Source organism: Geotrypetes seraphini, chromosome 2 (genome assembly GCF_902459505.1).
Source record: "Geotrypetes seraphini chromosome 2, aGeoSer1.1, whole genome shotgun sequence".
Taxonomy (NCBI): Eukaryota; Metazoa; Chordata; class Amphibia; order Gymnophiona; family Dermophiidae; genus Geotrypetes; species Geotrypetes seraphini.
In genome coordinates this window covers 508,320,762-508,346,869 of record NC_047085.1, presented here as the reverse complement: position 1 = coordinate 508,346,869, position 26,108 = coordinate 508,320,762, and the positions used below count along the sequence as shown (strand labels likewise).

Here is a 26,108-nt window from a genome sequence, read left to right as displayed (position 1 = left end):
GGGGAGGTGAGGTTATTCCAGATCTCAGTGATTCTAAAGGGGAGGGATGACCCAAGTTTGCCTACATGGGAAATACCTTTTATAGAAGGGAAGGATAGTTTAAAAATTTGGGAGGATCTTTTCCACAGTTCTTTTGGGGTCATGATTCCAATGCTTTTCCAGTATACTACTTTATTTGTAGAGGCGTTTAAATGAATATTAATACTTTGTGGAGGTATTATAGAAAATAAAGACAGTTTTTATGGAGATTTACATTTTTGTATGTTATTGTATATATGTAATGTAATGTAATTTATTTCTTATATACCGCTACATCCGTTAGGTTCTAAGCGGTATGTCCTAATATTGTGATTGTATTTTGTAAGTGTAAGCGGGTAAGAAATTTAAAAAAATAAATAAATACAGATATTGTAATGTTTACAGAGTTTCCAATGAATGAGACATGTCACCTTGTTGGTGGAAAAGTTTTATACAGAAAGGCACATCAGCACTTTGAAGCCAGCCATGAGATGAGTAAATGTTTCTAGCTCTTTCTTGCAAAATCTACAGGTCTGTTTCAATCCTTGCTGTAAAAACGATCTCGTCTATAATCCACAGTCATAGGCTGCAACTATCAAATCACTCATCTTTAGGTTTCAATTCACCTCACCATAGCCATTCATGTGTATATTCTCTTGTTCCTTGTTAAAGCTGAATCCACATAAAATCTTTTACCATATTCTGGACGTGAATGTGGTTACTCTTGGAAGAAATTACTGCCTATATGAATTCTCTTATGCAATTTTAAATGTGATCACTGATTATAGTTTTTACCACATTCTGGACAAGCCTATAGTTTCTATTCAGTATGAATCATCTTGTGCAGTTTTAAACACAATTGCCAAGTAAAATTTTTATCACATTAAAGACAGGTAACTGGTTTCTCTTTGGTATGACTCCTCATGTGCAGCTTTAATTTTAATGACTAATTAAAACTTTTACCATATTCTGGACAGATATATGGTTTCTCTCCAGTATGAATCATTTTGTGGACTTTTAAAGCTGAGGGATCACTATATCTTTTCCCACATTCTGTACAGGCATATAGTTTCTCTCCAATATGAATCTTCTCATGTCGTCTTAAATGTGATTGTTGACGAAAGCTTTTCCCACATTCTGGACAGGTATATGGTTTCTCTCCAGTATGAATCTTCTCATGTCGTCTTAAAAGTGATTGTTGACGAAAGCTTTTCCCACATTCTGGACAGGTATATGGTTTCTCTCCAGTATGAATCTTCTTATGTTGTCTTAAATTTGATTGTTCATTAAATCTTTTACCACATTCTGGACAAATATATGGTTTCTCTCCAGTATGAATCAGCTTGTGGACTTTTAAAGCTGAGGGATCATTATATCTTTTCCCACATTCTGGACATGTATATGGTTTCTCTCCAGTATGAATATTCTCATGTTGTCTTAAATGTGATTGTTGACTAAAGCTTTTCCCACATTCTGAACAGGTATATGGTTTTTCTCCAGTATGAATCTTCCCATGTCGTCTTAAAAGTGATTGTTGACTAAAACTTTTCCCACAATCTTGACAGGTGTATGGTTTCTCTCCAGTATGAATCCTCTTGTGGTTTTTAAATGTTGAAGATTCACGAAATCTCTTCCCACATTCTGGACAGATATATGGTTTCTCTCCGGTATGAATCTTCTTATGTTGTCTTAAATTTGATTGTTCATTAAAGCTTTTACCACATTCTGGACAAGCATAGGGTTTCTCTCCAGTATGAATCATCTTGTGGACTTTTAAAGCTGAGAGATCACTATATCTTTTCCCACATTCTGGACAGGTATATGGTTTTTCTCCAGTATGAATCTTCTCATGTCGTCTTAAATGTGATTGTTGACTAAAGCTTTTCCCACATTCTAGACAAGTATATGGTTTTTCTCCAGTATGAATCTTCTCATGTCGTCTTAAAAGTGATTGTTGACGAAAGCTTTTCCCACATTCTAGACAGGTATATGGTTTCTCTTCAGTATGAATTTTCTTATGTTGTCTCAAATTTGATTGTTCATTAAAGCTTTTACCACATTCTAGACAAATATATGGTTTCTCTCCAGTATGAATCATCTTGTGGACTTTTAAAGCTGAGGGATCATTATAGCTTTTCCCACATTCTGGACAGGTATATGGTTTCTCTCCAGTATGAATCTTCTCATGTTGTCTTAAATGTGATTGTTGACTAAAGCTTTTCCCACATTCTGGACAGGAATATGGTTTCTCTCCAGTATGAATCTTCTCATGTCGTCTTAAAAGTGATTGTTGACTAAAGCTTTTCCCACATTCTGGACAGGTATATGGTTTCTCTCCAGTATGAATTTTCTTATGTTGTCTTAAATTTGATTGTTCATTAAAGCTTTTACCACATTGTGGACAGGCATATGGTTTTTCCCCAGAATGAATCCTTCTGTGTACTGTTAAATATGATTGCTTATTAAAGCTTTTCCCACATTCTGAACAGGTATATGGTTTCTCTCCAGTATGAATCCTCTTATGCACTTTTAAATCTGAGGGATTACTATATCTTTTTCCACATTCTGAACAGGTATATGGTTTCTCTTCAGTATGAATCTTCTCATGTTGTCTTAAATTTGAAAGCTGATTAAAGCTTTTTCCACATTCTGGACAGGCATATGGTTTTTCTCCAGTATGAATCCTCTTGTGTACTGTTAAATGTGATTGATGATAAAAGCTTTTCCCACATTCTGGGCAGATATATGGTTTCTCTCCAGTATGAATCATCATATGCACTTTTAAAACTGAGGGATTACTATACCTTTTACCACATTCTTGACAGGTATATGGTTTATCTCCAGTATGAATCCTCTTATGTACTGTTAAATGTGACTGGCGACAAAAGCTTTTTCCACATTCTGGACAGGCATATGGTTTCTCTCCGGTATGAATCTTCTCATGTTGTCTTAAAATTGATTGGTAATTAAAATTTTTGCCACATTCTGGACATGTACATGGCCTCTCACTTTCATGGATCCTCTGAAGACATTTTAAACCTGTTTAAAGATAAAAAGTTTTATCTTAATAAAAAGACATAGAATGTTTCTCTCCCATTTGAATTATTTTGTGTATTTTTAGATATCATAAAAAGAAACATCACAGTCTTTAGATAATAAGTTTTATTCCTGCTTGTTATTGTTGAATTGTAATTGGTCAATATTCAGCTGGGGGCACTGCTAACTAGATTAGTCCCAGATAGTCGATGCTGGGTCATATCCAGGCACCGGTATTAAAAATCTGGTTCGTGGGTGATGGTTGGAAGTTATGTGGGTACAGCTGGTGTTCAGTGCAGTACCCACAGCTAACTAGGCACAGCTAGGACTGGTATTTAAGTGGTCTTAGTTGCCCAGCTAGCCATCCAGGTATCGGCATTGAATATCTCCACTGTCCTTCTGCATAATTTCAGGATCTGACCAGACTCCATTGTTACTGTTGCTTCTGATTAAATATTTACTAGTGATCGCTGCTCTGCTCCTCTTTTTTTCAGTCTTGAATGTTGCCGGACTTTCCCAAGCGCGGGTCATGTGACCCAAATGTGCCCTCTCTATTTGCCAAAGTGATTATAAAATTGAATCGGGAACTGCAACCCACTCCTTGGAGTGAACTTCTGAGGGCAAACTCTCGGGAGGAATTGGGACTTTGCCTTCCCAATACCCTGGTCTGATCACAATGGATATTATTCTGGCTGTCTCTCACAGGTTTTTCATTTGGATGTATTTATATGTTATATCAAAAATGTCTCTCTATATCACTAAGATCCAGTAGCTCCTAATCTAATTCCTTTGCAATGCCCGATGACTCCGAGATAACCATTTGCTTCTCAATCCTGAAAAGACGGTAACATGCTGGGTCTCAAATCACATTCCGCCTCCATCTGTAGTTCCCACCCTTTTTGGTTCTCCGATCCCTCCAATGACTTCTTTCAAATGTCCCGGTGTAATTGTTGATTCACGTCTGAACGTTTCAGAACAAACTTCCTCTGTACTATGGTCGGGCGCTTTTAAATTTTACGTCAACTTCACTGTGTCCAGCCTTTTCTTACTACAAAGACCCTGCACACCTTATACCATGCCTTTGTAACATCTCGCTTAGATTACTGTAACGTAGCGTAAGCAGGTCTTCCACAATTAGCACTCAAATAGCTACAATCCCTTCAAAATACTGCAGCATGTTTTCTATGCAGAGCTAGCAGGTATGATCATGTGATCCCATTATTCTCCCAATTACACAGGCTGCCTATCGCCTACAGAATACATTTCAAGATCCTGATTCTGACTTTCAGAGCACTTAATAGAGGGGATCTCAGAATATCTGGTGAAGGAAATTATACCCTACCTGCCCTCAATGACCATCAGTTGGCCATCCCATTGCTCGCTTTTTTCTTTCATGTCCCCACTTTGTGGAATGCTTTGCCCCCGGGGCTTCTTTCTGAACTCTCATTAGGTCAATTCAATGTTATCCTTAAGGATTATTTGTTTTTGAAAGCTTTAAGGACAGCCGGAGCACGGCAGCAATCGCTAGTTACATCTGGTGTATTCTGGTTTGCCATTGTACACGTGTGACCCTTTGGAGAACCATCAGAAATAGTGTCCCTTTTTTCATAACAGCGTGCCCTATTTCCAAATAGTTCACCTCTTGGTGATATTGCTCTTGAAACAAAAATGAAGATGAACTAAAATAAAACAAGAAATGAAACAAAACTTTTGGGGCTGTCCATCCCTAGGAATTACATTCAATACATGAAAAAGTTTCACTTCAGCATGTGTTCTCTGTTGTATTTCAGGTTCACCTTTCATTTGAAACCTTTTCTACACTGAAAACATGAAAAGTGAGGTGGATTCTCTTGGGCAATAATAAATGATATATCTTACCAAGGCTTTTTCCACAGGTGTCACTTAGAATGGATTTCTTCCCTTTCTTCTCTCCCTGGTGGAGTTGGTCACTGGTTTTATTTCGTAAGGGTCTCTCTTCTTTCAGCTGTCTCTGGAGCTCAGGGATGTTTGTGATTTCCCTGTCACTTTTCTCACACTCAGTGACTGCATCCAGGGAGTCTCTTGCAGGGTCTATCGGTTCCTTCTCCAATTCCTGTTGATAATTCTTCGTGTTTCTACTCTCATTCCTCTGTGAAATATTCTCACCGATATTTCCTGATTGTCTTGGGATGTGTTCAATTTCTAGAAGACATTTTTCTTGATTCTCTTCCCTCTTCGTCTCCTGCATTACCTCAATATCTGCTGGATAGAAACAAAAGACGGTAATCATGTATTACTAACTATGCGCTACTAACAATGAAGAAACACGACTACACGGGATTTCTGATGTTCAGAAATTCTATGAATTAGCACGTAAGTCTTCAAACCTCTCTCTTTTTTCAATTAAGTTATGAAGCTAATTTTCAAATAGCAACAAAGGCAAAAATAACAATCAAAGAAAGGTATAAGAGCAGCAAATACAGCCCACAAAGACAGCCAAAGTCTTGTTCCTGCCTATAACCACCTCTGATCGCATGATCCCTCTCTAAGAAAATTTTGGGCTTATATGGGATCCAAAAATATATAAATACACTCTGTTCTAAAAGCAAGTCGAAAAGTTATAAGATCATTTCAAAGAAAGAACCCAAAACATAAGAAAAAGAAAAGATTTAAATCTAAACATATTATTGCCAGGCTGTTTTTAATTCTTTTCTAATATTGATTAATTATACTTGACATTCTTGCCCTTCTGTTAGGGACCAAACAGCACAGTTTATAATAATAGTTTAATACAATATAATGAATAACACAAAAGACAAATCAACCATGATACAGGAAACAAGAGGATTGATCACACAGTTATCCATAAAACTCTATCTTAATATTAGAGTCCCCAAAACGCTAAAGAATAAAAATGAGTTCAATCTAAATGGGTTTCTAACCGTAAATGCTGGGGCTGAGAATTCCACATGGCTGATGGCCTATAAAAGAAAGACAATCCAATTTTGCTCAAAATACAGACAGGATAAGACAGTTCTGGGGCTAAGATCTTAAAGTGGGACGATAAGAACATAAGAATAGCCTTACTGGGTCTGACCAATGGTCCATCAAACCCAGTAGCCCATCCTCACAGTGGCCAATCCAGGTCTCTAGTACCTGGCCAAAACCCAAGGAGTAGCAACATTACATACAGAATCTCAAAGAATAGCAAGATTCCGGAATCCCAGAGAATAAGATTCTAGAATCCCAAAAAGTAGCAACATTCCATACAGAATCTCAAAGAATAGCAAGATTCCGGAATCCCAAAGAGTAGCAAAAGATTCCGGAATCCCAAAAAGTAGCAACATTCCATACAGAATCTCAAAGAATAGCAAGATTCCGGAATCCCAAAGAGTAGCAACATTCCATACAGAATCTCAAAGAATAGCAAGATTCCGGATTCCCAAAGAGTAACAAAAGATTCCGGAACCCCAAAGAGTAGCAACATTCCATACAGAATCTCAAAGAATAGCAAGATTCCGGAATCCCAGAGAATAATAAGATTCTAGAATCCCAAAGAGTAGCAACATTCCATACAGAATCTCAAAGAATAGCAAGATTCCGGAATCCCAAAGAGTAGCAACATTCCATACAGAATCTCAAAGAATAGCAAGATTCCGGATTCCCAAAGAGTAACAAAAGATTCCGGAACCCCAAAGAGTAGCAACATTCCATACAGAATCTCAAAGAATAGCAAGATTCCAGAATCCCAGAGAATAATAAGATTCTAGAATCCCAAAAAGTAGCAACATTCCATACAGAATCTCAAAGAATAGCAAGATTCTGGAATCCCAAAGAGTAGCAAAAGATTCCGGAACCCCAAAGAGTTGCAATATTCCATGCTACCGATCCAGGGCAAGCAGTGGCTTCCCCCATGTCTCAATAACAAACTATGGACTTTTCCTCCAGGAACTTGTCCAGACCTTCCTTAAAACCAGCTATGCTATCTGCTCTTACCACAGTCTCTGGCAACGTGTTCCAGAATTTAACTATTCTCTGAGTGAAAAAATATTTATTCCTGTTGGTTTTAAAAGTATTTCCCTGTAACTTCATCGAGTGTCCCCTAGTCTTTGTAATTTTTGATGGAGTAAAAAATCGATCCACTTGTACCTTTTCTACACCACTCAGGATTTTGTAGACCTCAATCATATCTCCCCTCACCCTTCTCTTTTCCAAGTTGAAGAGCCCTAACCATTTTAGTCTTTTCTCATATAAGAGGAGTTCCATCCCCCATCTTAGTCGCTCTTCTTTGAGATTTTTCTAGTTCCGCTACATCTTTCTTGAGATAAGGCGACCAGAATTGAACGCAATACTCCAGGTGAAGTCGAACCATGGAGCGATACAGAGGGATTCCGAGTCTTGTTAACCATCCCTTTTTTAATAATTCCTAGCATCTTGTTTGCTTTTTTGACCGCCAGCACAGAAAGTTTCAGCATATTGTCTAAAATGACACCCAGATCTTTTTCTTGGGTGCTAAACTGCAAGGTAGACCCTAGCATCTGGAAACTGTGATTTGGGTTAGTCTTCCACATTTGTCCACATTAAATTTCATCGGCCATTTGGACGCCCAGTCTTCCAATTTCCTAAGATTTGACTGCAATTTTTCACAATCTGCATGCATTTTAACAACTTTGAATAGTTTAGTATCCTCTGCTAATTTAATCACCTCACCTGTCGTTCCAATTTCCAGATCATTTATACATAAATTAAATAGCACCGGTCTTAGTACAGATCACTGCGGCACTCCACTGTTTAATCTCCTCCACTGAGGAAAAATGACCATTTAACCCTATTCTCTGTTTTCTCTCCGATAATCATTTCCTAAAACCACAACTGAACTTTGCTTCCTATCCCATGACTCTAATTTTCTCAGGAGCCTCATTTAAGGTACCCAAGCACTGCAAGAAATCTCAGTAAAGAATTCTGTATGTCAGAACTAATATCTTAAATTTGGCTTGATAAAAATATGGTAACCAACGGGCCTTCAAAAGTGAAATAACTTGGTGCGACGCATGTCCCTCGTCTGGCTGAGTCACCAGGATCCACTCTGATCATCTCCGGTCACTGTCTCAGGTTTATTGAGGGTTAGGCCAGAGGTCCACATTCATCCCCTCGAGGGTCACCTGCAGGAGCCAGAATGCTAAGAAAATACTCAGAGATCAGTCTGAGAAAAAAAGCTAAAACCATCCAAAGGTCCTTCCTCAATGCTCCTTCTACAATTAGGGTGAGAAAAATTCAAAATTTGGGTACAGTCTTTCAGCCCTCTTTACCCTGATCCCAGGCTGCAATTGCTTCAGAATACGTCTGTATGTTTAATTTTTAGAGCACATAAATATGACCATATTACTTCTCTTCTGAATCAATTACATTGGTTAAAGATCAAGAAGAGACTGAATTTTAAGTTAGTATAAATTGTTCCAGGGAATGGGGCCAGAGGAGGTAAACGCCCATGGGAGGCACGAATTTGGGATGTGGAACAAAGAGGATGGACGCATTGGGACATGGAAGGAAGGAGGGACATGTTTGGAGGGACAGGAAGGGAGAAAAAAGGGGAGCGTTGGCACAGAAAGAGAGAGGCAGTACCCCGGTTCGTAAGTACAAGTTCTTAAACCAATAGATAGAGTTACTTCCCGGTATAGTCATTGAAGCTTGGCTACTCAATAAGTTCATATGGTCGTTTGAAATCTTTGGTAAACAAATCTTTTGAGTTTATCGGAACAAAGTTTTGGAATGATCTTCCAACAGAATTGAGAAAAATTTCTTATTATATTTTTAGAAAGATGTTAAAAACTGTTTATTTTTAAAGGATTGTAAGTGAATAGTTTGTTTGATATATTGGTTTTTAACTGTTGTTATCTGCCTAGAATCTATTATGAGAATAGTGCGGAATATAGAATATAAATAAATAAGAACAGAATAGAGTCAAACTTGTTAGTCCCCAAACTCTCTAAAGTCCAAAATTCCTTTTAAACGGCAATTCTCTCCATGAAGAAAATATATGCAAATTAGCATTCAAAATAGGTCCTTTTTGCTCAGCAGTAGAAAGCACTTAGTCAATTCTAAGTCTCAGGGAATTAATTGCGGGATGGGATACTCCTGCCACCTTCCACATAGCTTCCCCTGACTAGCTAGTTCCACTCGCTGGCAGAGCGTGGAACCCCTCACCCCAATAATAAAAAGAACCTATCCAGACCTAGCCTCAGACTCAGTCAGTTCAACGGGAGGATCTCGGGGCTCAAGGGTCTCTCGTACGAAGAGAGACTAAACAAACTGCAGCTCTACACTCTGGAAGAACGTAGGGAGAGGGGGTACATGATTGAGACATTTAAATACATCACGGGACGTATCAAAATGGAAGATATCTTCTTTCTCAGGGGACCCTCGGCCACTAGAGGGCATCCGCTCAAACTCAGGGGCGGGAAATTTCATGTCGACATCAGGAAGTATTTCTTCACAGAAAGAGTGGTTGAACGTTGGAATAAGCTTCCAGCGCAGGTGATCGAGGCCAGCAGCATGCTGGACTTTAAGAATAAATGGGATACCTATGTGGGATCCCTATGAGGGTCGAACTGAAAAATCGGTCACTAGGTATAGACTTAAGAGGATGGGTCAGCAGACTTGATGGGCTGATCGAGACCAGCATCGTGCTGGACTCTAAGAATAAATGGGATGCCTATGGGGATCCCTACGAAGGTTGATTTGAAGAATTGGTCACTAGGTATAGACTTAAGAGGAAGGGTCAGTAGGGTGGGCAGACTTGATGGGCTATAGCCCTTTTCTGCCATCATCTTTCTATGTTTCTATGTCTTTGTATATGGGTTTCCCTAAGGGAATTCTCCCTTGGACGTATCGCATCCCATGATGGGACGTATACCCTATCACACATGATTAAATCTGCCAGCCCCTACAAAAATCTTAATAGCTGTATTTTGAATGTTTTGAGGCAGTTAATAGTATATTTGGGGGTCCTTTTATCAAGCTACGGTAGGGGTTTAACACGCATTAAACCGCCTGCCGCGCTAGCCGCTAACACCTGCATTGAGCAGGTGTTAGTTTTTTAGCCGGCCGCAGGGGTTAGCGCGTGATGAAACGTCCAACACGCTATCCCCGCTAGCGTGGCTTGGTAAAAGGACCCCTTGGATGGCTCAACAAACAAGGCGCTTCAATAATCAAGTCAACTCAAGAAAAGGGCATGAACCAACGTGTAATGAAGACTTGTCAATCAAAGGCCATAATGCCCCAAAATATCTCTGAACTGTTGATGAAATATGGGGCTCAAAAGTTAATTTAGGATCTAATGTAATTCATAAATTATAGTTCAAAGATAATTATAGTTATAATTAATTATAGTTCAAATCTAATTGCAATAACTGAGGTGCACAATCAGGAATATCTAAGTTATCAGTTATCCAAATATCTTTGGATTTCATAATGTTCAGTTTCAGACGGTGACTCTCAAGCCAATCAGCAATTCTCTGTAAACCAATATTAAATGATGACAAGTCTGGGTAGATGCTAACTGAATATCATCTGCAAAGAAGTGCACTGAAACGCCAAGTTCTTGGGTGAGAAGAGCTAGAGGGCTTGGGAATGGGTTAAATAATAGAGGAGATGACCAGAACCCTGGGGCACCCCCCACGATAATAGCTTTAAAGCAGAGTCTCTGTAGCTAGAGATTATTTCCCACTTGCAAGGACTTTATATCCTTTTTCTTTGCAGAGAAACAAAATTGTCATATATAACATGTATTCTGCATGTTCAGCAGGATATAATTTCTCACAAACCCACTCACTCTCCTTGGGAGCTGCTTCTCTATTAAGCAGTCGACAGAACGGAGGTGCTCATGCAGGAAGAATTAGGTATTCAAGGTCTGCAGCTCACAAAAACTCTACAAACTTCTTTGGCTTTACAAACTTTGTAGTATGCTGGGCTCCATCAGATACAACCAAAGAGTCGTGAGGAGGAGATGTCAATAATTCAGCCACGGGCGTGTAGGTCAAAGTTCACTTTATTGATAGTAGCACTGTGAGGACTTGAAGACTCGACACTGACTCTTACCCTGTATCAGTGGTCTCAAACTCGTGGCCCGCGGGGCACATGCGGCCCGCCAGGCACTATTTTGAGGCCCTCAGTATTATAAAGAATGATTCTTTATGGAAAACTTCTGCCTTAAGTGCCTGGCGGTCGCGTCCGCAACCGCCTTCAGCGCTCATCTCCAGCACGAGATTACGTACACACGCACAAGCTGCACTGCCTCCAATGGTTACCTTACATTCTGGAATGTTCCCCGCCTCACTGCTGTAACCTCAAACAAGCGCTTTCCTGCAACTGTATACGATTGTGAGATGGAGCAGAGAGCTGAAGACGGTTGCGGACGCGACCACCGGACACTTAAAGCACAAGTTTGCCATAAAGAATCATTCTTTATGATACCGAGGGCCTCAAAATAGTACCTTGGCTCTTGCAGTTGATACTTTGATATTTTTTCACTTTCTGCATGTTGCATTGCTTTCAGCTGTGTATACCTGAAATTATCAGAAGCAATTAAGGAAAGATTTATAAACTATAAAGAGTTTTAACCTCATGCAAAGTTGTCATTTCTTTAATAAGACATTAACTATTTTTTTTTTTTGCGGCCCTCCAAGTACCTACAAATCCAAAATGTGGCCCTGCAAAGAGTTTGAGACCCCTGTGCTATATAAGCACATAAGCTTTGCCTCTGCCGAGTCAGACCATAGGTCCATCATGCCCAGCAGTCCACTCCTACGGCGGCCCCCCAGGTCAATGACCTGTAGTGATCTATTACTCTACTATTCTTATTACTTTACAGCCTTTTGTACTGAATAGTAACCCTCTAGTTGTACCCCTGGATCCCCTTTTCCTTCATGAACTCATCCAATCCCCTTTTGAACCCCAAAGTCGTACTCTGCTCTACCACCTCCTCTGGAAGTGCATTCTAGGTGTCCACCACCCTCTGAGTGAAGAAGAACTTCCTGGCATTTGTTCTGAATCTTTCTCCCTTCAATTTTTTTGAGTGTCCTCTAGTTTTTGTTGCCCCCGCCAGTCTGAAGAATCTGGCCCTCTCTACCTTCACTATTCCCTTCACGATCTTATAAGTTTCTATCATATCCCCTCTAAGTCTCCGCTTTTCCAGGGAAAAGAGCCCCAGCTTCTCCAGCCTTTCAGCATATGAGAGGTTTTCCATGCCCTTTATCATTTTTGTCGCTCTCCTTTGGACCCTCTTGAGAATCCTTCTTATATTATCCTTCTTATATCCTTCTTATATCTATATATTATCCTTCTTATATTATCCTTCTTAAGGTACGGCGACCAGTACTGAACGCAGTACTCCAGATGCGGTCGCACCATTGCCCTATACAGTGGGAGGATAACTTCCTTGGTTCTGGTAGTGATACCTTTTTTGATGATGCCTTTTTTGAGGCCGCTGCGCACTGTGCCGCTGGTTTCATTGTTCTGTCCACCAAAACCCCCAGGTCCTTTTCTAGGTTGCCTTCCCCCAGTACCATCCCCCCCATCGTGTAGTTATTACTCAGTTGGATTCTGTATTTGTTACTCACCCGTGTACAAATGTCTAACTTCTCTCTCTCCCGACTCCTGGGGATCCTGGATATTTGGCTCTCCCTCTTGTTTGATCCATGATAAGAGATCAGGATTTATCCTTACATAGCCTGTTTCTAGAAATAAACATACATGAAAACTGAGTTACACTTCCCTTTTATTCAAAGAAAAATATGCAACAGGAGTTCCCAAGGGATTGGCTACGCCTTTATGTAGAGATTCAGCAGTGTGAATTTTTTGTTATCAGTTAGATTGTTTTGCTTTTACTTGTCGTTCAGTACTATATTATACTGTAAAATAAAAAGAAATAATGAATACTATACAGTGCTCCTCTGGTCATTCGCGGTCGGCGATTTACAGTCTCAGTCATTCGCGGTATTTTCCGACCGCCTCATCCTGCACTAAAGTCGGGCCTCACCAATCAGGAGCTGCTTTGACAGTCCCGGCGAGAACATTATGGATTTAGCTAGACGCTAAGGTTTTGAACTGTTCTGTATTCTCCATCCCCATCCCTGAGGAGGAATGAAACGCGTCGGTGGGAGATTAAGGCAGAACTGTTCTAAACTAAGTGGCAACTTAATAAGTTTATTATGAAGCTAGGGCTATTTATTTATAATTAAGAACTGGCACTTTATCACAAACAGACACAATCAATATAAGAATGTCCAAGAGAAAACTTTATCTTATCAAGTAGAAAACTTCACCATATATAAGTTCCTATTAAGATATCAACAGATTTAGTGTGGCTTTCTGAGGAACATGGTGATGGTAGATATTGCAGACTAAGTCAAAAATAGGAGAGGTGAGGATGATTATACAAACAAAATTTTCAGGGCTGAGAAGTCAAAGCAAAATATATATAACACAGAAAGAAGACTACTCAGAAAAGAGGTCACAGACTGATTTTTAGAAAAAGATTCAGTTACTGTAAAGGACACTTAGGCATCCACTCAGAATATGTGTAGTCCGACCAAGAGCCAAAGCTCCCCGTCCCATCACTGTGTATGGCTAGTAAGTGTTGAAAATGAGGTGTTCTTCTGAAATATCTGACCTCCTAACAAATTTAAGTTAAGTAGTAATAATAATAACTTTATTTTTGTATACCGCCATACCCAGGGAGTTCTAGGCGGTTCACATCAATTAGTCAAGGTTACAAACCATGAAGTCATAGAAGTTAATAGGAATATACAGGAATGTACAATAGGAGGTCTGATAGGGGAAAACAGGAATGTATAATAAGAAGGTCAATATATACTGGATAATACAGGTTGTTGAGGTTTAGTGCGATAGGAGGGAGAAGGTGGAGATTCGTGTGCAAAGATTGGAGGGGGAAGGGGGGAGAGTTAAGTAGGATTTCTTTATCCTTCCTGCCATTGAAAAATTCAGTCAGATATTTCAGAAGAACACCTCATTTTCAACACTTACTAGCCATACACAGTGATGGGACGGGGAGCTTTGGCTCTTGGTCGGACTACACATATTCTGAGTGGATGCCTAAGTGTCCTTTACAGTAACTGAATCTTTTTCTAAAAATCAGTTTGTGACCTCTTTTCTGAGTAGTCTTCTTTCTGATGGCAGATATTGGACATATTTAAGGTGGTAACTAAAGTATTAATAAGTTGTTTAATTAGAGACTTTGTGCACATTTGAGTGTTGTGGATATCCCATACAGAAACATAGAAACACAATTCAGTTCACTTTTCCTGCCTAATAGGGCATTTTTTTCAAGATCCTGGCAGGATTATTTTGTAGCCTCTTCACCCACCCATTCAAGATACTGAAGGGAATAGACTCAGTAGATAAGGACAGGTTGTTCACCCTCTCCAAGATAGGGAGAACGAGAGGGCACTCTCTAAAGTTGAAAGGGGATAGATTCTGTACGAACGTAAGGAAGTTCTTCTTCACCCAGTGAGTGGTAGAAAACTGGAACGCTCTTCCGGAGTCTGTCATAGGGGAAAACACCCTCCAGGGATTCAAGACAAAGTTAGATAAATTCCTGCTGAACCAGAACGTACGCAGGTAAGGCTAGACTCAGTTAGGGCACTGGTCTTTGACCGGAGGGCTGCAGGGCACGATGGACTACTGGTGTGACCCAGTAGCGGCAATTCTTATGTTCACCTCCATTTGCCTTCTCTAGCCCCATGCCAGTGCTGTAGTGTAAACAAAAATAAACCTCACGCTCCCTGTCTAACACCATCTCTGACAGGATACACTTTTCAAATCTGACATATTGTAATCACAAAAAATAAAATTATTTTTTCTACCTTTTGTTGTCTGGTTATTATCCAAATCATGTTGGTCCCAGGCATGTCGTTCATCCGTGACGCGGTAGAGGGAAGGTCCCGGCCCTGATTGACTAAAATGGTATATAATCTGTATTCAATGTTATACGCATTGAAATATGATCTTGCGTAGATAACAAATCTTAATAAAACTTGAAACTTTCTTTATGCTGTGGGTCATTTGCATTTATGCATGCTGTGTGCCAGGCTGTATATGCCTTAACACGGGAAATATTGTCACTTTAATTCCTCTGATCACTTTGATTATGGATTTTTACACATTCTTCAGGCACACAGGATTACAGTTCTCACCTCTAGGGTAGATTCCTGGACTAGAGGACAAGGCAGCCTCTATTCAACAATGATTTGTTCACAATTTCCTTCCGATAATTCATTATGTTTGATTTTGCTGTATTTACAGTGAGATGTAGCAGGATATACAGTATGGTTTTCATTCATATGTTCTTCCATTCATATCCTTTATCTTCTCTCATTAATATGGCCTTTTCTGGTTTCTTTATTAATGTGTATGTCGTTTCTGACTTGATTCACCCTTTGTTGATTAGACTCATGCAGCCATAGTTTTGGCTTAGCCACAGCCACGTAGTTTTTTTTCATATCTGTACAATTATATTACCCCAACTGGGCAATATTTCACCTGTATTTGCATCGGACCAATAGCATTTCATTTCAGTGCACCATCTTTTGTACCACCTAGCACTGGATCTACATTTATCTAATTTGAGGCACAATACATGGTTATCCTAAGCGCACATGGAACAAACACTTCTTGCCTTTTCTCTGATTTTCTTAAACTTTATTGTGCCATGCAATCTATATTGTCTTGTTTTCTCAAGGACAGATTTTTGCAATGAATGATTTTAATTTTTTTTTTCCCATAATAAGATAATGGTTAAAGAAGGGAGGGAGGGAAGGGGTAAGGAATTTATTCTCTTTATTATACATTATAAAAAATATATCATAATGAATGAATGATAGTCCTATGAGAAATTAATGTGATAAAGGGAGAGAAAAGGGTTCATAATTAAATAATAATTGATAAAATCATTACAATATATATGTTATATAAATTCATAAGAAAAATAATATAAAATATGGTTTATATAAAATACATTATAGAAATATCAAGTGTATTGTTAAGATAAATGTATGGAAAATTTATAACACTTGTTGATATGTGAAAAAATCAATAAAAAAACTTAAAAAAAAGGACTCCTGGGGAAGGCAGATTTTGCCAAAACACGAGACCGTGTTTGGTCCCAGTACACACCATTTAACACGGTGATATTTTAATAAACACAGTATGTATTTTTTAAATACGTTTCATGCTATTTTCCCCACGGCATCTCAAAAGCCCCCGTCCTGACCCTGTCCCATTCCTGCAAGCTCTGCCTTAATCGCACAAGCCCTGAACACTTATGATTTTAAACTGTTCAAGGCTTCTGCACGTGAGGACAGAACTTGCAGGAATGGTGCAGGGTCAAGAACAGAGCTCGCAGGGACAGAACAGGGAACAGAGAGATGGCAAAAATTTGTCCCCGTGTCGTTCTCTAACTGTGACTTGCTCCATTTTTTTTCGGTTGCTGGGTTTTTGTGTGGTTACTTTACTCCTTTGTTTTTTCGTTACTCATAAGCAATGCAAACATGTGTTCCTACTTTTGCTGACCTTGACGAAACAAGGTTTCAACTAAGAAAGTCCAAAGAATAAACAGGTCTTCTCCCCAACATTCATTTTTCCTTACCTGGCTGTGCTGCTCTCCTGACTGGTCAACACAGGCTTTACCTCACTTGTTTCCCATTTAGCTTTCTTTAGCTAAGCTTTTGATTTTTGTCTCTACTTTTGCTCTTTGCATACCAACTGAGCTTTCTGCTCCCAACTAGCCCCAGTAACTGCTGGACGGAGGCCCTGTCAATAAACCTTCCCTGTTATCTTGGAAATGTGTCGGTGAAGACTGGCATTCCTTTTCACCTTCATGAGAGCTGTCTACAAGAGAATGCATAAAGCTTTGATTCACTTACATTTATTTTTGGCTTTGGGCTTCAATAGGAATCTATTTTGCTTTATGCTGACACCAGTTTGAATGACGTAGTGGTGGTACTTAGAATTTTATGAACTTTCTAAGAAATTTTAGTACTGAACCCTATTGATCTCTCTCCTTTCTAAAATCCAACAAATTCAATCCCAAAATAAATATTCCATCAATTTGATCTGTCTGCAGCATTTGTTGTGGTTCACCACGATATCCTTCTTCAGCTGCTTTCAAATATAGGTCTCCATCAAGTAGTCCTGGACTGGTTTTCTAGATTTCTTTTGTGATGTTCCTATTCAGTGAACCTTGAAGGTAATACATCTGCTTCATGGCAACCTTCTTGTGGAGTTCCTCAAGGCTCTCCACTTTCACCGATATTATTTAACCTCTATATGACCACTCTTAATATTTTTAAGATGGCTACATGTGAAACCTTACTCACGCTGATGACATTTTTATCCTAATAGAGATAGATCCGGATACTACTGATTTAGTGCCTAAAGTAAATCTTTGTATCTCGAAACTTCTAATGTGGGCCCAGTCTGTTCGGATGAAATTGAATGCGTCTAAGACGAAACTGCTGTAGCCCAAAATTGGATTGTCTCCCTATTTCTGTAGTACTGGCTTCTGGATCCTCCCTACAAATTGAGTTTTCTGCTAAGATCCTAGGAGTCCTTCTCGACTCCTCACTTTCCTTCAAGGGTCAAATCAACTCTGTGATTAAGAAATGCTTTTTCAACTTACGCATGCTGAGGAAGATCAGACACCTTTTTCATCAACACCATTTTTCCATCTTGGTTCAGTCGATTATTTTATCTCACCTTGATTATTGTAATGCCCTTTACCTCACTATTACAAAAAACTGTATTTCTAGACTACAATTGGTCCAAAATACAGCTGCTAGATTGATTTTCGGGAAATGCAAGTGTGATCATGTGACCCCACTGCTTTATAATCTCCACTGGCTCCCTGTATATTTTAGAATCCAATTTAAATGTGCCTGTGTCACTTTTAAAATCCTCTGTGGTATTTTTACTCCCCTAGTTCCTTTATCTTGGAACTCTTATAGATTCTCTTTTGCAAGGGATGATCAACAATTCAAGCTGTCCTGTCCATCTAGCAAAGGTATTAAAAGAACTCTTGGTCAATCTCTGCCTTTTAAGTTGATTCGACTTTGGAACAACCTTCCACTTCGCTTAAGAAGTTCTGGTTCCCTTCCCTTTTTTCGTAAGTCTCTGAAAACCATTCTGTTTACTAAACATTTTGGAAACTAATCTTCCTTGATAATTCTCTATGTGCCCTTATTGGCCTAACTTAATCATTGTAAACCGAGTCGAGCTTTCCTGGATTGAAGTCTCGGTATACAAAACTAAGCATTAGATTAGATATGCTTTGTAGCTGAGTTAGCTGTTTGCCTACAATAAAACCAGAAGTTGCCTTCTTTATAGTTCCTGCAATGTTGTGATTTATACAATAAATTTTCCCCGAACCTCAGCTCAAGGTGGTCCTTTTCTCAGAGAACTTGGAGTGCTAATTGGGAGTCATATTTGGTGTCTTAGCAGTGTGGTTAAGCCAACTCTCCCACTCTTCACAGAAGGGAGGACAATTTATGGAGACAGAAGGGAAGAGCAATGAGCTGGTTCAACACCAGTCAATTCCAGGGAATAGGGTCAGATATTTTGGCCCTATCACAGTGAACAGAGAATCAAGTCTCAATGTTTCTCTCTAGAGAATGTTGTAAATCCTCCAAAGAGCTGGTGTGATGCAGGAGCCAAATTATCAGCCTACAGAAGTTTCATTCCAAGATGTGTGAAAGAAGAGCAAGATAAAGGTTGAAAAGGGGAGAAACTAAGACTGGCCCTGAGGAGGGCAGGGGAGACAATTTTTTAAGGGCCCGACCTGATGTTCTTCCCTCTAATACATAGAAATAGAAGTTGGTGAGGATATCTTGTATTATTCTTATCACAAGGTGCTCCCGGAGACAATTTTGCAGCTTTTGGAACAGTTCACAGTGTCAGACAATGCTATAGGGCAGAGATCAATGACCACAGCACCTTACTTTTCGCTGGTGTCAAAGACCGCTTCCAGGTACAATATAATATTTTGCAGCCAGATTCTGACCATTTGGGCTACTCTGACCATTCATTTTAGCTCTTCTTCAAGAAACAGAGAATAATCCGTCTCTGATTTCAAAGGGAAAAAAACTTGTAAGACCCACAAGATAGACTTATGGTCCCTCATGCTGTCAGCTTAAGATAGAGGTTAATATAGAGAGATCCTGATAACACTTGGAAGTTTCTGGAGCAAAGGAAGTACAGAAAATTGTCTCACATTAGTTGAATATTTTAGATGCAGATAAAGTAATCCTTACCTAGGGAGATCAGAGTCTCATAATTCTCCTTCATCACCTCCCTGTAAAGCTCCTTCTGCCCTTCATCTAAATATTCCCACTCCTCCTGGGAGAAAGAGACAGCGATGTCCTCAAATGCCACCTGCATCTGAAACACAACCCAGAAACACACTCATCACCATCAGCCATTATTGTATACATGGTGCACGTAAGTTGCTTAGTATGCAACTGCAAGGGGAGGCGTACTTATGGGTGAAGCATGGATGTATCACCAAGTGACCTGTAAGTATTATAGAATGCTATTAGCTGAGCATTATGTATTAGGCACACCAACTTACACCGGCCATTGACAAGATTTCATGCCTGTATTTCAGTGTGCCAAAGTGACTTTGTACTATTTTCTATAATGGCTTAAGCTCACATCTTGGTGCCAATCTATACAATTGCCCAGAAGTCAAAAAGATTTATTGGGCCTCTCTGTAGGGTGGACTGCAGCTCTCTGTCTTAATGTGGTATAAATTCTGCACTTCTCCTGCTATATATGGAAATGGAGTAGATATCACACTGTTCACAGAAGAAAGTGTTTATGAACAACTGGAAAAACTAAAAGTGGAAAAAGCTATGGGACCATTTGAAATCCATCCTAGGGTATTGAGGGAACTCGGAGAAGTTCTTGTGAGACCTCTTACGGATTTGTTCAATAAATCTTTGGAGAGGTTCCAAGGGATTAGAGAAGAGTGATTGTGGTCCATCTTCACAAAAATGGTAACACAGAAGAAGTCAGAAACTACAGGCTGGTAAGATGATAAAGGGGATGGAATTCCTCTCATACGAGGAAATACTAAAATGGTTAAGGCTCTTCAGCCTGGAAAAGATACGGCTGAGGGAAGATATGATTGAAGTCTACAAAATCCTGATTGGAGAACAAGTGGATCGATTTTTCACTCCGTCAAAAATTACAAAGACTAGAGGACACTCGATGAAGTTACAGGGAAATATTTTTAAAACAAATAGGAGGAAATATTTTTTCACTCAGAGAATAGTTAAGCTCTGGAACGTATTGCCAGAGGTTGTGGTAAGGGCGGATAGCGTAGCTGGTTTTAAGAAAGGTTTGGTTTGTTGTACTACTGGTATTCTCGATCTTGTTGAACCATTGTTTTGTTTTGTGTATTTACTGATTGTGCATCATAAAACATGATTTACATTAAGAAAGGTTTGGACAATTTCCTGGAGGAAAAGTCCATAATCTGTTATTGAGAAAGACATGGGGGAAGCCACTGCTTGCCCTGGATTGGTAGCATGGAATATTGCTACACCTTGGGTTTTGGTCAGGTTCTAGTGACCTGGATTGGCCACCGTGAGAACGGGCTACTGGGCTTGATGGACTATGGGTCTGACCCAGTAAGGCTATTCTTATGTTCTTAAGCCTCACTTTGGTGGTTGGAAAGAACATAAGAATAGCCTTTCCGGGTCAGACCAATGGTCCATCAAGCCCGGTAGCCCGTTCTCACGGTAGACAATCCAGGTCACTAGTTACCTGGCGAAAACCCTAGGCATAGCAATATACCATGCTACCGATCCAGGATAAGCAGTGGCTTCCCCCATGTCTTTCTCAATAACAGACTATGGACTTTTCCTCCAGGAAATTGTCCAAACCTTTCTTAAAACCAGCTACACTATCCTCTCTGCTGCAAAAAGAATAGTGAGCTCCTGGAATCCAACAGGTAACAAGATCTGAGACAACATGGTTTCACCAAGGGGAAATCATGCTAAACAAATCTGATCGATTTCTTTGACTGGGTGACCAGAGAATTGAATTTTTGCAAAGCTTTTGACATGGTTCCTCATGGGAGGCTCATCAATAAACTTAGCGGGCTGAAGTTAGGATCCAACATGGTGTTCTAGATTAGAAAATGGTTGACTGACAGATGCCAGAAAGTTGTGGTGAATGGAAGTTGTTTGGAAGAAAGAAAGGCAAGTAGTGGTGTGCCTCAGGGATCAGTAATGGGGCCCATTCTCTTCAATATATTTGTGAGTGATATTTCCAGAGAGTTAGAAGGAAAAGTGTGTCTTTTTGCAGATGACATGATGATTTGCAATTGAGTGGACACGCCGGAGGGAGCAGAAAACATGAGATGCGATCAGCAAATGTTAGAAGAATGGTCTAATGTTTGGCAGTTCAAATTTTATGCAAAAAAGCACAGAGTGAGGCACTTGGGACGTAAAAATTCAAAGGAGCTATAAACACAGGCTAAGTCACGGGCCAGACCCCGCCCCCATAATAATACTAATTATAACACCATTTTTTCCATTCATTTTTCATACACACACAATACAATCTTATTAACACATAATAGTAATAGTTAACCACAAAATTAAACTACACAAAACACACTGTATGCTTCTCAACATTCATTCCTACCAGAACACAGACAACCCCTATGCAAATACAGGACCAAAAACTAAAAGTACTAATATATTTTTTAAAAACACCTTAAGATTCAAGATTCTGCAGGCAGTACAACAACCCCCAGAGAAAAAGAAACAAATATATTTGTTCCTGAGCAGATAGACAGGAGATTAAAATGCTCAAAACTGACACAATTCTAACTTGAAAATAAAACTATTCCCCCTACCTTTGTTGTCTCCCTCCCTCTCTCCCTCCATGCTGTACCTCCCTTCGGCGGGTGTCTAACCTTCTGGCCGGCTCCAACCTGGCCATTTTATGCGGCCCGCAGTCCGATGCCCCCCCCCCCGGTGTCATCTTGTGGCCGGCTCCCTCGTCCTCACAGCCGTAGTGTGCATGGAGCTGCGTGCAGCAGCTCCTTGTGCGTCCTGCACCTGAACCGGAAGCCTTCTTTCTGACATTGCAATGTCAGAGGGAATGCTTTTGGAAGAGGTGTGGGACGCGCGAGGAGCCGTTGCACGCATCTCCGTGCACATTACGGCTGCGAGGAGGAGGGAGCTGGCCACAAGGTAAAACTGGGGGCATTGGACTGCGGCCTGCATAAAATGACCAGACGGGCCGGATTTGGCCCGTGGGCCTTGAGTTTGATACCTGTGTGTTATGGCAGTGGTTCCCAACCCAGTCCTGGAGGACCACCAGGCCAGTCGGGTTTTCAGGATAGCCGTAATGAATATGCATGGAGCAGATTTGCATGCCTGGCACCTCCATTATATGCAGATCTCTCTCATGCATATTCATTAGGGCTGTCCTGAAAACCTGATTGGCCTGGTGGTCCTCCAGGAGAGGGTTGGGAACCAATGTGTTAGGGAGTGAGAAGCTGATATGCACGGACTGGAAGAGAGATCTTGGGGTGATAGTGAACCAGTGTGACAAAGTGGTGGCCGTAGACATAAGGATGCTGGGCTGTACAGAGAGAGGAATCACCAGCAGAAAAAGGGAGGCCCTACTTGGAATACTGTGTTCAGTTCTGGAGGCCGTATCTTGCTAAAGGTGTAAGAAGATGTGAAGCGATCCAGAGGAAGGCGACAAAACTAACATTGAGAATGTGCCGGGAGCCATATGAGAAGAGGCTTGAATTCCTGAATATGTATACCCTAGAAGAAAGAAGAGATAGAGGAGATACGATACAGATATTTAAATACTTGACTGGTACTAATGTACAACCAAATCATTTCCAGAGACCAACAAGCAGGAAAACTAGAGGGTAGAATATGAGGTTGCGGGGTGGCAGACTTAGAAGTAACGTCAGGAAATATTTTTTTCACAAAGAGGGCGGTGGAAGCCTGGAATGTCCTTGCAGTGGAGGTGGTGGAGAGAAAAACAGTGACAGAGTTTAAAAAAAAAGTGTGTGATAGACACAAATAGGGAAAGGGATTGTAACTTATATACCGCCTTTTTGTAGTTTTATGACCACACTCAAAGCGGTTTACATACTTCCAAGCATTTTCCCCGTCTGTCCTGGTGGGCTTGACAGATGAACAGCTATAACTTCCTTTACGATGCACAGGAGGAAGCAAAGTCAATGCTGGACAGACTTCTACGGTCTGTATCCCATGTGGAGCAGGTTTTGACAGCAACTCCGGTAGCTGGGAAGTGGGGGACAGTGCAGGGCCGCCTCTTTTACCCTCTGAGCCCTGAAAATGGCAAGGATGGATCAGGAGCAACTACAGTATTACATTAGAGATTTCTATTCCGCCATTACCTTGCGGTTCAAGGTGGATTACAAAAGAGTTACAGAAGGTGGGTTACAAAAGAAGATCTCTGGACATTTCCAGAGCGAGTAAAGAGTAGATCAGGTTGATTCGGGGGGTTGGGAGGAAGGAAGGTACTCGTAGTGTTAAGATGTAAAACTTCAGATTTACTCCAAATGATGTTATACCCGGAAAAGGTTCCAAAGGCATCAATCAACTGTACTAAAGCTGTAAGATATAATAAAAGATCATTATGTGCATTCATGTTGTCTGAGTACAGGTCTTGCATATCTCGGAGGTGGGGAACTTATCAACTAAAATGCAGTAACATTCTGGATTGTTGGCTCAAGATTGCCTCGATAATGAATGTGACTGTTGGGCAGACTGGATGGACCACACAGGTCTCTTTATCTGCTTACATTGGAAAGTTGGTCCTCAACCTGGCAGCTAGGCTTCAATGCTAAGAAATGTAAGGTCATGCACCTCGGAAGCGGAAATCCATGCAGGACGTACTTCTTGAACGGAGAAACTTTAACTAGGACTTCAGCAGAACGAGATTTAGGAGTAATCATCAGTGTAGACATGAAAACTGCCAATCAAGTGGAGAAGGCTTCATCTAAGGCAAGGCAGATATTGGGTTGTATCAATAGAAGTTTCGTCAGCCGAAAGCCTGAAGTCATAATGCCGTTGTACAGGGCCATGGTGAGACCTCATCTGGAGTACTGTGTGCAATTCTGGAGGCCACATTACAGTAAAGATGTGCGCAGAATTGAATCGGTTCAGCAGACGGCCACCAGGATGATCTCGGGGCTCAAGGGTCTCTCGTACGAAGAGAGACTGAACAAATTGCAGCTCTACACTCTCGAGGAACGTAGGGAGAGGGGAGACATGATCGAAACATTTAAGTACCTCACGGGACGTGTCGAAGTGGAAGATGATATTTTCTTTCTCAAGGGACCCTCGGCCATAAGAGGGCACCCGCTCAAACTCAGGGGCAGAAAATTTCATGGCGACACCAGAAAGTATTTCTTCACAGAGAGAGTGGTTGATCATTGGAACAAGCTTCCAGTGCAGGTGATCGAGGCAGACAGCGTGCCAGACTTTAAGAATAAATGGTATACCCATGTGGGATCCCTACGAGGGTCAAGATAAGGAAATTGGGTCATTAGGGCATAGACAGGGGGTGGGTAAGCAGAGTGGGCAGACTTGATGGGCTGTAGCCCTTTTCTGCCGTCATCTTCTATGTTTCTATGATTCTATTCCAGGGCAACCAATATTTCTCCGACTCCTTCATCTTCATGAGGGACTCTGCCCCTCCCACCCCCCTTCCAGATGAGAGCAGGATGAGCCCTACTGCCAGGGGTGGCAGCTGATTCTGTAATGTGCCAGTTGAGAAAGGTGCAACAATGTTCACAGAGAAAGAATAAAAAGTAGTGGTTTCCCCCCCCAATACTCCCCCCCCCCACCTCTATACCCTTCTCCTCTCCCGCCAACTCCTGTCTCCATCCCTTCCACCTTGCTGCGCCACATGCTTGGGAACAACCTGCCCGGCTCGCTCCGTCGCTGACGGTATTCGAAGCCAGACTAAAAACCTACTTATTTGAAGCTGGATTGAAACACTGACCCAACCAACACATCTGTCTGTCATTCCCTTAATAGTTCCCTACCACCTTTCAGTGCTCTCTGTGTGTCTGTCATGAGACTGTCAGCTCTTCTGAGCAGGGACCACCTCTTGTGTGGTGGTGGGGGGAGGGGTAGCTCTTACCTGACCAGAAGCTCCAGCAGCCATTTTCAGGCTTCTAAACAGATTTGAGGCTCTTCCTCTAGCTGTGGGGGGGGGAACAAAAGCTGAAACTTGGGACTTAAAGTGCCCAGAGGAGCTGCACCTCCCAAGATGGACGACGACTGTTTCCTGCTGCTGACGTACAGGTGACATCACAAAGAGGCGGAGCTATACTGTACTGCATTTTCCTGGGCTCCACCCCGAACATAGTCTCCTCCTCCTCCTGGACGGGGCGGAGCTTGTTCGGAACCGAGACAACCTTGGCAACACTAGACAGAGGCTGAACCAGCCAATCCCAAAGCTGCTCCTCGGGAGGCTGCGCGAGGAGGGAGGAGCCGGGGCTGGAGGTGGTGCTACCCCGAGACCATTCTGACCAATCAGAATGAAAAGAGATGCGTCTCGGCCTTCCGTATGAAGCTCCGCCTTCCCTTTGTGATGTCATTAGCCCGTGTCCCAGCAGGAGGCTTGGTGTTTCGTTCGTCTTGTGTTCCTGTCGTTTGCAGATCTCGGCTCCAAATCTCCGTTTCTGCAAGAGACAAATCCTGGGGCCAGAAGTTCAGGAAAATGCCCGCAGGAGCTTTGGGGCAGAGAGGAGACTTGTGCAAATAGTGCTGCAAGCTTCTCATCCGGGACCCCAGACTAGAGAGTTGTGCGGGGACAGAAATCCCACCCGTCCCCGCCAGGATCCTCTCCGTCCCCACCCGGATCCTTTCCATCCCCGTCAGGATCTTCTCCGTTCCCACCCATCCCCACCCGGATCCTCTCCGTCCCCACCCATCCCCATCAGGATCCTCTCCGTCCCCGTCTGGATCCTCTCTGTCCCCGTCTGGATC

At 41.3% G+C, this 26,108-nt stretch overlaps 1 protein-coding gene across 1 annotated transcript; it reads right to left on the bottom strand.

The window, feature by feature from the left end:
• Positions 1-663: 663 nt before the first annotated feature.
• Positions 664-25,404, bottom strand: LOC117354601 (zinc finger protein 493-like). The gene is made up of 5 exons (XM_033932387.1): positions 25,258-25,404; positions 19,356-19,482; positions 12,651-12,767; positions 4,933-5,295; positions 664-3,057 (listed from the first exon to the last, which is right to left on the bottom strand). Exons 1-5 carry the CDS (start codon positions 25,279-25,281, stop codon positions 965-967), a joined length of 2,724 nt encoding a protein of 907 aa, XP_033788278.1. The 5' UTR covers positions 25,282-25,404; the 3' UTR covers positions 664-964.
• Between the last annotated feature and the right edge of the window lie 704 nt (positions 25,405-26,108).